Here is a 15074-nt window from a genome sequence, read left to right as displayed (position 1 = left end):
TGTGCCTAGAATTGCAGTATGCTCCTGTATGTGAAAATATTTGGGGAGAAAATGGACAATGCAAACAATCCCATTTATAGGAAATAGGACTGGTTTGTATATTGAACTTTTCAGAATAAAAGCTGAATTACTCATCTCACTTCATGTTCTGCCTCTTCTTGCTTCCACAAACACATCCCTGGGAGATGCTACAGTACATCAGTGCAAAGAATCTCATTTGTCAGTCTTAACCTGTGGCAGACTTCTTGTCAAATATTTTTTTGTAGCACTTACTACCTTTTAAAAATGTGGAAAGCAAACACTGCTTGAATAAGTTGGTAAAAAAAATATAAAAGCAACAACTTGCCCCCCCATATTCTTAAACGGCTTGGTATGGAAAGTTCTTGTAACTGTCTAGCTGCCATGTTGCCCTTGATTTAAGTGCTACATTTCTACATGATTTTCCCTCTCTGAAAAGTAGAGGATGGAAAAAGTCAGCTGAGGGTGAATGTTTCCTCCATCACAGACTGGGCCCTTGGTCTATAGCACAGTACTCTACAGAAGAGCCTATCCAAATGCCTGTAAACGATATTTCACCCTAAATTCTGAGACTCTTGTGTGAAACTACCCTACTTCAACTTTGTAGTTAAATCTATACCTTTAGGTCTTTTTATAGTTGATTTGAACCAATGACTTTTTAAAAAGGACAGTTCCCTATAAAACAGTTGGTGTCTTGTTAGAAAGTGGTGATGCAATTAATTACTCCGGTTTTGTAATGCAGTTTGGGCGAAACAAAAACCAGAAGGTGCTAGTAGGCCCTCCAGGAAATTGGTTTGAGACCCCCCAGCTGGGGTGTTCACGGAAGGGACCCTAGCTCATTGCTTTTCCTCTGCGTCGAGGGCTCTGCGAGAGTGCCTGCGGAGCAGACGGAGGGCGAGGTGTGAGGGGAGCAGCTCCAGGCAGGCACTGCGCCAGCATCTTGGCAATGTAAGAGCCCCTCGCCTCCCTGCTGACCCGAAGCGAATCAATCCTCGTAATGAGAAAGCAATTTGAAGGAAAAAAAAATGTTGCAATTACATGGCCTGCATGGCCTCCGTTCCCCGTGGGCTGATTAAAAGTAAACAGCGACGGAGTCCTCAGAACTTTTGTTTTTCTTTCTTTCCCGAAAAACCACAAACCTCAGAGGTGCTCTTAGCAGGATTAACAAAACTAAAGAAAGCTACATACAGCTTTGTGTCTGTGTGCAAGTGTGCATAAAGTAGACTAGTTTATTCTGCACTGTGCTGTGGAACAATCAGAACCAGCTACTGTATTGCTGATAAGGTTACTGATAGATCTGAACAACAGACATCAACAACCCTGTAACCACCCTCCTCTCACCACCAACTCCATCTCTCCTTGGTTTCAGCAGACGGCTCACTCAAGTAGAAGGAACGTGCGAGGACTTTCCTGTATTCTTTTTTTTCAGGAACTTTCACTGGGAGAGATGTGATCAGGCCCTGAGCCCTGTCAAGGAAGCTGACTTTGAGCTACTCCAGCTCCAGGCGATGATGCATGTACAGATCCTTCCATTAATAACCTCACACGAACCCTGGATTCTGTTCAACTTTAAAAAGCCTAATCACCCCCCCCCAACCCTCCTCCAGAGGGCCTCACGAGATGTGGAAGTGTGAATACATGAGCCTCCAATGTTACAGTACATGCAGCAAATACTGTATTCTCCTCTTAGCTGCGTTCAAACACTGCAGTCTAAATAGAGAACGCTGCTGGATGGAGTTGATGTGCTATGTACTGTTGACTGTCATTCTTTGATGCATAAGATCAGGTTTGATCTCAGCTGCTTGTCTCAAGCACTACCAGTAGACGGAAGGAGATTAATACACTTTTCAGGTCCTCGGTTTAGAACAAGATAGCGAGTGGGTGTGATCGGCGTTTTTTTAGGTGAAGTTCAGTAATATGGGTCTGTTGTGAATGTCCACAAATGACCAGTGTTTGGCAATGGAGGTGATTCAGAGATCTTCAGAGGAGCATCTCCCAACCTAAGTGTCTGCTAGTTTGGCATTCTCACTGTAATCTACTGCGATTTTCTGGGATTGTGGCCATTGTGTTTGGGAGACATGTTTGAAATAAAACTGGTTTGCTTACTTTAGCTCCCTGAGTTAATCAGGGATTTCCATTTTTATTTGACTGGGGGACCCCTTTTCAATAAATCCCTCATATATTGCAGGATTTGAAGCAAAACAAGGTGAAATATATAACTGTAAATCATTAAATTATTCTAAAATGTTTAACACTGAACTGCAACAAAACAGACACTTTGTATGAGTTATGAGGTTACACACAGCTATCCTGGAGTAGGAGGTTCCTTTATTTCTCGGGGGCTCCCAGAGTTGCCTAGACCCAATGATGAAGACCCCTGGCTTCTGCCAGTAATGCAATATTGAAAGACAAGTAGATCTAAAAAGAAAAAACACAGGCTGGACCAGTGCTGTTGAAAAACATTTTTACTCTGAGCTGCCAAGCAAACTATCTTTCAGTTTTCCCAAACCAACATTTTATCAGAATTACAGACAGAATTGAGACCTATGTTGCTTTATTATTCACTTTACTGCTGGAGTGCTGCAGTCTTGTGTGTTATTCAGCTTCAGAAAAAGCTAGTTGGCAACAAATTTTTCAAATTCCGTCTTCACTGTCAATGTCTGTCTGTACAAATTCACTGTGGTTTTCTATGTACTCTTTTGACTAATTTGCACTTTAAATCATCCAATTAAGTGAAGAATAATAGCTTATAAAAAAATCATGACAAAGTGTTTTATATTATGTAATTTTTAAACTCGACCAGATAATTAACAAGGAGCAAATGGGCACGTCTCTGAGCATCTATAAATTAAACTGTTATACTTAGGTTACCAGAGCTTAACAGGACTACACGTTGTCATTTTTTTACCCTTTTCCCCATAAGGCACAGCTATCTGTATACAGGTTGTTTTTCCTGTTTGCTGCTTAACTTTGAATCTTGTTGACACTGTTCACTGAGTCTGCACAGACAGTCGTAGATCTCCTGGTATTTAACCAACTAGGTAGTCATTAATTCAGAAGAAAGAGTGAAAAGGGGAGGTAGAACGGGGGTTATTGAAATGTCTCAGTATGAATAGCAGTGGTTAATGCAGAATATATGACAGAAATATAATATCATATCAAGATCTAGCAGTCTCATTCCCACTACAAAGGCACAATTCTCCCACCGCTCACATTTCCCATTGGTTGCTCTGTTGGCAGCACACAGCCCAGGTTAACCCCAAACTCTGCCCCACCTGCCAGCCCAAATTCCCAAACCCAATGGATGGGGCTCGTTCTACTGGGAGGGCGAGAGAAGCCTCAGGCTAAGAGAAAGCTACCGCCGAGTGACAAGTTTGTGATTTGCAAACTGCTGGGAGTTGAAAGTTCTGATTTTATCCAGACTAACAATTACATCCAGGTGAACTGAGCAAACAATGAAAGCAGATGTTTTCCCAGATCAGCCCTGGGGTCTACTGTTGAGAAAAGGAGCCCTCTTAATCGGTGTTCATTAGGCTGACATGGCAGACCATCGTTGGTCACAGCTAAATTGAACCAACCATCAATTTACAATTGGATTATTGTGTTTTTTAAGTTCAAAATGTGACCAAATCATTGCTGAGTGCATGTTTGTTTTTAGAAAAGAACAGCTGTTCATTGTTCCTGTAGATTTCTTTCTCCAACACGTTACAAGTGTCTTTCCTCTGTGCTGTTTAAGATCGTGACAATTATAGTCCAAACATAATAGATCACCTCTATTATCTCATCATCTGCAACAGGGGGAACGTTTTTTCAGCACTGTTGCAGAACTGAGAGGTTTGCCTTATACACAGTGCTGTATACATTAAAACTTGCACTCCAAATAGTCTAATCATAAATCTGTTTTTCCAGATCTCTGAATCCAGCCTGCACTGTATCATTGAGCGCCATTCTGTGAGATGCTGGCACTCGCTCATAGAATCCATGCAAACAGGAGCATGTGTCACGCTAACTTGAACACACAGGCATGCGTGAAAAACTCCTTTCCTTTCTCAGGCCAGGTGAAATGTTTCTCTTTTTTCTTCTCCCAGAGTGCTGAATAACCAGTGCAGGACTGTGGCAGCTGTTCTTCAACTTGCTGTATTAAATCACCCCAGTCAGCCTAATACTACCCCTCCATATACCCAGAAAACTCCATCAGAGTAATCAGATAATTGTCATCGAGCTCTACATGTGAAAGATTTTTTGCCCTTTGGGTACTGAAAAAACCTTGAAATAATTAATTCAATTGCATGGCTCTGATTAATGTGAAACAAGAGAAGCTGCACCTGACTAAATCACTGCGTTTTCACTCTTTTCTTCAGAGCCTGTGTTAAACATGGTTATCTCAGATGAGATGAGAATGTGATTTATCAGTTATACTGCCAACAGTATGGTAAGGGTAGTAGTGTGAAATTCTCATGACAGGAGTAGAGTCGCTATGGAAATTCCAGATATAAGAAGGAATATGGGCATGAGGGTAATTAGTATGTCACCCTTCTTATAAAGTTACACTTTTGAAAAATGGTTGGGGGGTGACATTCATGCATACACAGCCAGCACGACCCTCATACAAGGGCACTTAGACACTACTATCAATCTCTATGTAGCTTTTTGTGAACCTAAGCATATGAACTTGGGGTTTTCACCTAGCCTATTAAAGGAAGCCTTTTCATTTACAAGCCTTCTTTACAATGTTTTGGCTCTCCACTTGTCAAATTATTGCTAGCTGTACTGCTGTTTCAATTTTATGACAGTGCAAACTGTTTTTAAACTGGAAGAAAGAAGAAAGCTTTGACTAATGTACTGTAGCTCCAGCTACAAACAGCACTATATCAACAGGGAAAAGAGCGCCGTCCACATTTATCTTGTCATTAAACCTTCGCATGCTGCCCAAGGCCAGGATGTTATGATTGGGTTTGCACGTGCTTGGTGGTTAGGTGCAGCTGTACCATCTGCTTGTTGTGATGCAGTATCAGTAGGGCCCTGTCATCACTGATAGCACAGAGCCTAAAATGACAAAACTCCAGCGGCAGGTGGAATCTGAGCCTGTCATCACACAACTGAGTTTTTCTGCCCTGTCTAAGTTGGGAATGAAAAGAAGGATTAAGGAATACCAAAGCAAACTTGGCAGAATGGCAGAGAGAAAGCAAGACAAGGCAGAAATAATAATCCAAGTTTCCAATAGACTATAGGGCAGGAAAAGAATACTGTTTTTTGTATACCTACTGTATACTTTCATATAACACACAGATGTTATGTTACAAAAATTCATTTCTTCTTTTTGTTGAAGAAATTATTTAAGAGATTTTATTCATATTTAGAGAATGCCAATCCAAATTTCAATAGAAAGGGCTTGAATGTATATTTTTATTACCTAGAAAGTGTTTTTCTGGTCAGAGACAAAAGGTTGAGAAACTAGTGAAAACTGATAGAATATTTTAGGATTATGATTTGCATTTGTAACCTAAAAATGTGAAAATTCAATTTAAACAGATTAATAAATATAGATATATTTTGGTGTTGGCTGTTAAACAGATGGTCCTGGGACTGTGCTGTTTCAGGGGAGCTGCCTGTCAGTGCAATATTCTGCCTGATTTCTGGTACATTTCCTCAACCTTTAATTGCGTAGACAGGAAAACCTAAAACCACAGTAAATCAGTTAGGTCACTATTGCTGAAGACAGAAGCTGAAACCTTGTTGCCGGCCTCCCAGTGTTGCTGAGGTTAGTTCTGCAGTTTGATGGGATCTCTCTTCTGTCTAAAAGGTCCATCAGATCCGGGTCAGTTGGTGCCAGAAGCTGGACGGCATGAGGCTCTCCATCTTGTCCATGAAGAAGCCCAGAGGAGCAAACAGTGTGCTGAAGAACTGCAAAGACAAAGGAAAGGCATTGCTCACGGTTAGTCACCTGGCTTTGTTACTCTGCCATCTTGACAACTAGCAGCAAAGAGCTAAAATGGATGAGGAAAAAAAAAAACTTCTACTGTCCTAGTGGTATCAACCCCACAGGCACCAGATAAGCTCTGTGAAAATCATGCACATGTGTTGGAAACCCTGTGCCTGACGGTGCTATTTAACTCATGCTGAAGTACCATGGACTGAGGAGCAGCTTTCAGCTCGATCTGTAGCACCCTTGTTCCTATGGGGGTGAAGCTTCCTTTCTACAATCACCCAAGGACAATTTTCCATTACCTTTTCATCCCTGTTTTACAGCAGTGTTCTGTGACACTACAGAGCTTTGTCCTGACATCTCAGGCCAGTCTCACTCCTCTGACACTTGCTGTGATTTTCAACATTTTAATATTTATTTATAGAGGTAAATCTGAACAGCTATCATTGGCATATTTGTAGCATCTAGCCAAACTTGTGCACTTAAGCAATTCTGTTAACAGAAATTTCGTCATTGCTTTCCATGACTTGTATTTTGATTTTTTTCCATGAACTATAATTCTGTGTGGTTTTCCGGGCTCTTCGGGGATCTAGCCTGTTTCTTTCACAAGCCCATCTCAGCTTTAGACCTTTAACTATGTTGCCAACAGGACATCTTCAATTGCTTCAGGTTTACCAATATAACTTACCAACACACTGTCCTTAGATATTAATAGTGCCAGACCACAAGACACACAGATGTTTATTTTCTCAACAGCAGACACAGTGAATGAGAAAACAGTGTTGTATAGAGTGACCCGCCATCCAGACAAACTGATTGACCACTGACATCTCCCCAGCAGTAGCAAGAGGTATGAGCTGTCTCTTTCCCAAGAAAAGCATGTCCCATCTGTGGTTTGTAATTTTGGAAAGTAACAAGTCGCATTTAAGGAATTACTGTATTTGGATTACATTAACCAGTTTCTAGTTAAGACCTTTGGTCACTGTATAATGATACCACTTGATCCCCCTGCTGTAAGCTACTTTCCTTTATTTGTAACAGTAGGGATTCTTATTTCAGATGGGTATATAAATGTGTTAACATATTATTGGCTGTGGGAAGATAGTTATTTTGCGATACATCTAGAAAATGCTCTTGTCACTGGTGCTCAAGAATGAAACACTCTGGCTCACATCTGGATTGTACAAAGGTATGATAACCTATGACTATAAAGCAGCATTGGCAGATTTACATACTGTAGGTCACTTTAGTGCACCAGTTGAAGCAAAACATGATTATGTTTTTTCATGCAAAAAAGCTTCTACTTTTGGCACTCTTTGCAACAACCATAGTAGTGCACCTCTCTTAGTTTTCAAAAATATTAGTAACTATAACTCCACTTGTTCAAGTAATTTGTAACTATAATGGGATTACTTCAAAAAATAACTATTTCAACAGAGATGCTTCGGAAACAACAGATCCCATTCTTCCGTGAAGGGTAAAGTGTTTGTATTTATATGCATTGTCCAGTGGGCAGGACCCCACTCTCATTCTTCATTCCCATTTCCAAGGCCCACTGTTACCCAAGCTGATCACCACACTTTAAACTGGCACGCACAGATTTAAAAATATTTAAACTCCAAGAATGTTTTCTACCATAAGCAAGATGTTAATGTGTTTATCAAGCAACGAAATTCATAACTCAACAGCTGCTTAGGGCAGAAAAATGGGAGCAAAACTACAAGGTTGAGGTAGAGTGCCAAAGAAAATAAAAAGCTTGCTACATTCTGGACTAAAAAATCTTTAGCTCCCTGTCACCCCTGAACTCTCACGTTCTGCCTCCATTGGAACTACTGCTGTGAGGACAAGGAAAAAGAGTCTTGGTGGTTATAAAAGAGTGTCTGACAAAGTACCCTTTTGAACTCTCTGTGTTTGAAAAACACAAACTTTCTAGTAAACACTCCAGTACACAAGTATCCACTTTAGTGCCAAACTGTGCCTTCAAGATGTTGTGAGTTAATTGTACTTTCACTCACTTCATTTAAGAGAATTTCCCCTTCATGTAAACGAAGGAGAGTAACATTTTACCAACAGGAGGTTTGCAATAACAATCACAATTATACCCCTATCTTTTAAAATGTTATGTGGAAATTCCGTTCCACATTTTAGAGAGCCTGTTTGTAGTTATAGGGGAATTCACAAGGATCAGAACATTTGGAACAAATTCATTATGTAATAACAAGGCCGTGTAATTTACACTAAGAAACCCTAAAAAGAGGTGTTCTCCTCTCCTGTTGGCTCCTCTGCTGTTCTGTTCCTGTACTATACAGTATGTCAGCCTTCTCCATGGCCATCTGCATGAGGCTCTGCATGATGCACAAAGCTAACACACAAGGTGAATGCTCAAATCGGTCTGATTGGTGAAGTACCACAGTGATCTGTACTTAGGACCCCTCCATTTCTTCATTTACAGCAATGATCTAGATTCTCGTATATTCTGGTATGGCTAGTAAACTAGTCAACTTTTTTTTAGATGGCACCAAAACAGGAGGATTAGCTGACACTTCAAGACAGGGTAAAAGCTTGACGTTGATATTTGTAACGCAGTGCAGAGTTTTGCATTCAGATAGCAAAAGCATGGAACAAAAATGGGAACTGAAATGCTATTTTTATTTTGGGATTATATTGAATCAGAAATGATGAGTGCGTTTCCAACCACAATTTAACCACCAAGTGCACGGTCACATGTAAAACGTGCAATTTACTGTACATCACAAAAGAGACTAAGTTTCACTGTGTACCTAGAACCATATTGCTGTCATTGTCTGAGATTATGAACATGGCAACAAAACTTCAAGTGACACAAAAGGCCAACTACATTGAAAAAGTGCTTTAGACCAAGTGAATTTTGTGACTATATTCATTTTAAATATTTGTACCAACATTGGGTACTTGATACTTTTATTAAGTATTGCAAAAAAGGAGCAACCCTGCCAACCAACTAAAATACATTCATGTTCATTTTCGAGTTTTCCCAAAAGTGCCCTATCATTTACATTGGTGGTTATTTTATGGTAAATCACACTTTAAGGAAGAATTCTAGCAGGACTTATATTTTTGAAGGACTTGCTGTGCCATAGTCCATTCCGTGACCTGAACAGTTGATTTGAATGAGTGCAATTGAATTGAATTCAACATACTGTATTGACTTTAAGAGAGATTTGCTGACAAATACTATTTACTTGATAACTCAGTATGCTGGTGAAATGTCTGCTCAACTTGTACTTATTTGATCGTATATCATGCTGAATCTCATCAAGAAACTTGTAGATGAAACGAACTTCAGTGCCCATATCTATTACTCATCTCATGGCTGGTTGACCATTCCTTGGAAAAAAGAAAACTGTGTGACTTTCTGCTGATTAAAATATGTATGTGAGTTCAAAAAGACAAAAAAGGCTAAACTTTGTTAGGAGACTACATTTCTCATTCGATTGCAGAAACTAGGGAGCAGGAAGGGCCTCTTTAAGCCACAATTCGCATGAACTCTCGCTCTCACCTGTGACGAGACCAGCAGTTGCTCATTTGCTAGTAATAACATGGCAACCATACAGTACTTTCACAAAGTTCACAATTTTGCACTTCATTCGAAATTTGTACATTGTTGCGATACCATCAATTTTGTTACTAAGATTTAATATACGGTAGGATAAATTGGGATAGCAGTTTCCCTTTAAATACAATGTAGTAGAAACTGAACTAAAAGAGGCCATTTATAGAAAAAAAACATTTATTTCTTTTGGACAATCTGAAAAAAAAAGGAAAAAGCTGAAAAATGTTAGGATATATACTTAAAAGCACAAAATTTAAATCAAGCGATGTTATGTAAAATTTTATAATGCACTAGTTAGGCCTCATTCAGAAATGTGTGTACTATTTTGGTAACCACATTATAGAAAACATATTGCTTCTCTGGAATAATGTCAGAGAAGAATAACCAGATACATTCTGTGGCTTAAGGAAAAGTCCTACACTAAGAGGGTGAAGGAACTGAAAGTCTCAAATCCTGAACAAAGAGTAAACATAAATAAAGGCTTCTTTCATTTTGCTGCTAACTACCAAATGGGCTAGCTGGGCCAAATGGCCTTCTCCAGTTTGTAACTGGTGTTATGTTCTTATATCATGGCCTGTATTGTTAATACCTGTTCTGTTTTGTTCTTGATGTTGTGACATCTTTTTGTTGTGACATAAACGCTGCGTGTTGGGGTTCTAAAATTCCAAATGGTCACATGCATTGGCCACATGTCTAATCTTATTGCTGCATTATTTGCTGCATCTCTGAATCGCACTGTAAACATCTTATAATTGTGTAGAGTATACAAGTTTTCAAACTGTTCCTTAGTTCCATAGGCAGCCTTTTGCCTATCCTAGAAAAAGCCTCTTCGAGAGCACAACAGCCTCACCAAATGAGAGCACAACTTCACAGTATCATAACCCCTCTACACTTTTATACTGTACAAGTATGTAAAGCTGTCGGAGGCCTCATTCAGCTCTTTCATGCACACAGTGCGTTAAAGACATACCAGCCACTGCTAACTGTATATCACTGAGCTTGACACTACTTGGCTGTACGCTGGAGATATTGTATATAATGTATATGGAACACTTCAATTTGGATTTGAGTTTTAGTATCAGAATTCCAGGTCCCAAGTGCTGAAATGGCTTCCTGCATTTCTTTTGGTTTGATCTGGTTAATCAGCTGAAGAAATTATTTGCCTAATTGCTGGGATGAGCTCTTGGGTTCTATACAGATATCTGTAAAGGAAACATCCTTCCCCTAAAAAATAAAATAATCAGTCTTACACAGTGGATTGGCCCTTTCTGTGTTAATGGTGGATTTGTAACCCTTCTTTATTTGTAATAAATTACATTACTTCTAATAGAAATAGCATTACTTGTGATAGAAATCTCGTTTCCTCCCACAGTCCTTTAATTGAACGAAGTGGTTAGCAAATGGATGGATGGGTTGTTATTGAGAACAAAGTCTAGAAAAGTACTCCTATACTGTAGGCCAGGAATGATAACAAGCCCTGGCTTTTAACATGTGAAAAACAATGTCCAGTTTTAGCCAAATCTATCTATTTCCATATAATAGGATGCAGCAAATTCATGAAATGTGTGTTTGGGGCTCATCCCAGGTATCCCTAATCATTTTTTTCCATGCACAAGCCAGAAACGAGAAGTACTTCCTAATGGAAATACTACCGACAACCCCCACTGTCAGCCACAGCACTGATAACAGAGGGTACAAAGGAAATATGACCAATTAAAGAGTGAGGAAGGGGTTCTTCTGGGTACAATTTAGTCCAAATTTACGATGTTTTAATTGTTTTATGGGAAAGAGGGGGGGTTGGGGGCAGAGTATCTGTTTTTTCTCATGTTTAAGGCCTTGCTGTGGTCTGCCACAGGGGCAGTGCTGTGCCTTAATCTAAGTGTTACAAAAGCCAGGCTCCCCGAGGGTGCTGTAAAAATGGTATCTTGGGGAGCTTTTCCCAAAACAAAGAGCACCTTAAACATCTCTTGGAATTTTTTTGTTTTAGGTGTTGCTTACACTGCGGAATTTAGTTCCTCCTTCTCCATTTGTTGAGTAGCTCATAAAAAAGAAAAATAAACAATCACATTGTAAATGCAAGGTCACCCCTGGTATGGTATGATACAAGAAGAACAAGAGGAATGTGCTTGCAAATCAGGCCCTCCTGCCTTTTAAATCTTCTTAGAATCAGTTACCCTTTAAAAGGTCTCAGAACATCTTGAAATTAAAGTTGTTTTTATGTACAGAGTGATTATGGGATTCTAGAGCCAAATAAGAACATTATTCTATGTTAATAAAAAAGGATGAATGAATAAAGGTAAAACAAGCTTTGTGAAATTGTTTAAATTCCTACAAAGGTCAGATTTGGATAAAAATAAAACGTTCCTGTTTTAATGGGTAATTTCATATTTTATTGCTTTGATTAAGTGATGTCTCTGTTGTTTGCTGACTGATAGCAGCTTGCACTAGTCTTCCCCTGGGCCTGTAAAGAACTGGAAAGAAAGAGGAGGGCTTCAGGGCTTCATTGTTTCGCCATTCATTTTCCACATTGGATCCCTCCTGTTATTTTTGTTTGGCACAGTAAAAGCAGATTGAATCATAATAAAAGAATGGGAAAGAGCAGTAAGACTTACTAACTGCTGAAAACAGGTAAAGCAAGCAAAAGTAAAGAATGCACGAAGGAAAAGGGGAAAAAAACATGCCAAATTTTACTGTGCTACAGTTTCATAAGGAATTCAGAAATCTCCTCTTTGAAAAAAAATTGTGTCGCTGCGTTGCTTAACTATCAAAAGAGATGAGGAGCTGGTAGGGGGGGAGGCAGCAATTCTGCCCTGCATGTCATCAGATAAGTGCTCTAAAGATAAGCATTAATGGAAAGACCAGGAGCGATACAGGCTACAACACTAGGGGTGCATTGCAGGAGGGCGTGAGCCAGCACTGGACAGGGCAGATAAGAGGAGAGTGCACTTCAGAGAGGGGGAACAGGGGTCCTTCACTTCAGAAGGGCTGGGTCCACAAGGGCAAAGCTCACTTCATCAGCTGTTATCTCCTTGCCGTGCTGCTAGGAGTTAAAGGCATACCTTTGCTAAAGGGGAACCAGAGCCAAGCTGCGAGAATCTGGATGCGGACAGAGCTGTAACAGTTTTCGCTGCGTTTCAATGAAGATCATTCCTGCATGCAGCTCTGAACAGGGCTTGCATGTGCTTTGGAAGAGACCAGATTCATTTTGTAACATACTGATTATTGGTTCAGAAGAAAGATTGCCAATGGAAATTAGAAATCCAACACATTCAGAAAAAATGACAATATAAAAACTGCATGTGAATGTCCAGTTCTTTGCAAGAACAGGAGTGAAATTCCTAAATTAAGAATTCTTAAGCAGCAAATGATACTCAACAGGAAGGTTGTAAACTCTTGTAACAATATAAGTCAGTCATATATAAGTCAGTTTTGGAATAAAAAAATAATTTTGCCTTCCCCATTAATTGCCCAGAGGGTGTGTAAGGTTTTGAAACCTAACAGTCAGGGGATGGTGCACCAAGAAGAAAAACATGAAAAGCCAAATCAATTCAGGAATGTGTTTGACACAAACAGGCTAGGGAGAGATTAGATTGCAGGCTGCTCATTTTTGTTTCTGTTCGTTTTGCCTTTTCACAGATCTTGCACGAAAAGGGAGTTTCTATAGGCAGGAACACGAACCTTCACTAGTGTGCCAAACTGGGAACTGTGGTTAAATCACCAATTTTATAGGGTCAGCTTCTGGGTTTAGATGCTTAAACATATTTTTTAAAATAAAGTCTGCTCAGGCTGGTTTCTTCATAACTTTCCTTTTCTTTGAAATACCTAGCCTACTACCTTATTGCACAGATTTCACCCTCCCTCTCATTTCTACTCCATTCCATCTTAGTTTTATTGTGATTCTTTGTCATTCATTTTTGTCCCATGTCATTATTTGCATCATATCAAATTATAGGGTTTTCTAGCCTATGGGGTTTGGTGGCAAATTATGAACCTTAATCCATACCTGAAATCTCCAGAAGTCTGAATATATTCAACAATGCCAAATGCAGAACATACAAAAAGGGACATTTACATGTGATGGAAGCATTACCACCTAATAGCTTCTCAGCAGATCTTGGAAAAATAGGGGTATGGGTCTGGTCAGTACTGACATGGAAAACTCCCAAGAAACCACACTGCAGTGGTGGTAGTGAACCAGTAGGTGGTGTTCTTCTCTCTAGACCAGAATTTCCAGCCCGATGCCCGATTATGGTGACTGGCGACACTGCAGCGTAAGAGGTGTCATCCCTTGAATTAAAAATTAAACCAAGGTTCTAACAACTTGATTTTTGTCGATCCCATGGTACTGTGGGGTATTAGTCCTGGTGTCTTGACTAACTCCACTCATTAGGTTTCCCTTTAATTTGACTAGTGAAGTAATTTCTTTCTTCTCTATCTGATCTGCTGTGTATTGGGACTGCAGTGCGTCAGCGATGTATGCTGTGGATCCCCACCTAAATATAAAGCACTTTGGGACTGCAAGTGCTATATAACTGTAAGGATTTTTTTCTTACTATTGCAAAGTCTTCAGTGTACAGTGCTTCTCTAGTAGTTCCCCTGGAACTTGGAAAATTGTACAGCATTTGAAAAATCTTTTCTTAATCAAGTTTTGTAGAAATAGTTAAGATGATGCAAAATACAGATATGTGGATTATGGAGATTTATATATAATATTACCAAAGAGCCTGAAACTGAAAATCAACATATTGGGGTATTGCCATTCCAGGAACGTGAATAAATCTACCTCATAAATGGGTTTTATGGTTAAACGTGGCTTGAGGTCTTTATAGTTGCTGTAGAAAATAAAATCATGCTAAAACCCTTCCAAATAATACCTGTCTTTTAACAAAAACTATTTCAGAATTTAAATTACTGATACTGAACATTTAATAACTGTCGCTGCAATTCAACATTATACACTCATGTATAGCCTATGTTGCTAAAGCCTATGATTCTTTTAATGATTTGCCAGCGCAAGTTTCTTGTGTGAGCAAAGAAACTAAACCTTCCCACTCCCGACCACAGGCAGCAGCTCCCCAGAATCAAACAGGCAGGACAGTATTTCCAGGAAGAGCATCAGCTCATTGTTTCTAATAATCAAATTGTTGTGCCTAGACTTTTAGTCAGAAGGAGCCTCTCCCCCACTTCAATGGACTGAAATCTTTGACCACTCCACATGTAGCTCTGTTGCACTTGAGGGATTGCTCAACAGCAGAAAGACAAAATAACTATAATAACACAAACAGCGACCCTGCAGGAGCAGTACCATAAGATAAAGCATTCTGAAACTCTGAGAAATCCCCTGCGCCTCTGCTTGTTGACAGTGATGGAAGGCAGTTTCAGAACAGAAAGCCCTGAGTGATAGTAAACAGATTTTTTCTTTGGGGGGGGGGGGGGGGTGAAACTGTACAACTTGACTTCGGGTACTGAACGGCTTGTTAAAGAGACAGCTTCTCACAGAGTTCCTCTGAAAGACTGGTGAACATTGTCTGGGTGTTT

At 39.7% G+C, this 15074-nt stretch overlaps 1 protein-coding gene across 1 annotated transcript in view; it reads right to left on the bottom strand.

Annotated features, from left to right (window-relative positions):
* Positions 1-2465: 2465 nt before the first annotated feature.
* LOC148830832 (suppressor of tumorigenicity 7 protein-like) overlaps positions 2466-15074 on the bottom strand; it is a 35006-nt gene continuing 22397 nt past the window's right edge. The window contains exon 15 of the mRNA XM_088921871.1: positions 2466-5922. Coding sequence (XP_088777997.1) covers positions 5827-5922 — 96 coding nt within the window. The 3' untranslated portion in view covers positions 2466-5826. The remainder of the gene's footprint in view (positions 5923-15074) is intronic.

This window comes from Atractosteus spatula, chromosome 7, assembly GCF_055471065.1.
Source record: "Atractosteus spatula isolate fAtrSpa1 chromosome 7, fAtrSpa1.hap1, whole genome shotgun sequence".
NCBI lineage: Eukaryota > Metazoa > Chordata > Actinopteri > Semionotiformes > Lepisosteidae > Atractosteus > Atractosteus spatula.
This window is presented reverse-complemented; position numbering and strand designations above follow the sequence as displayed.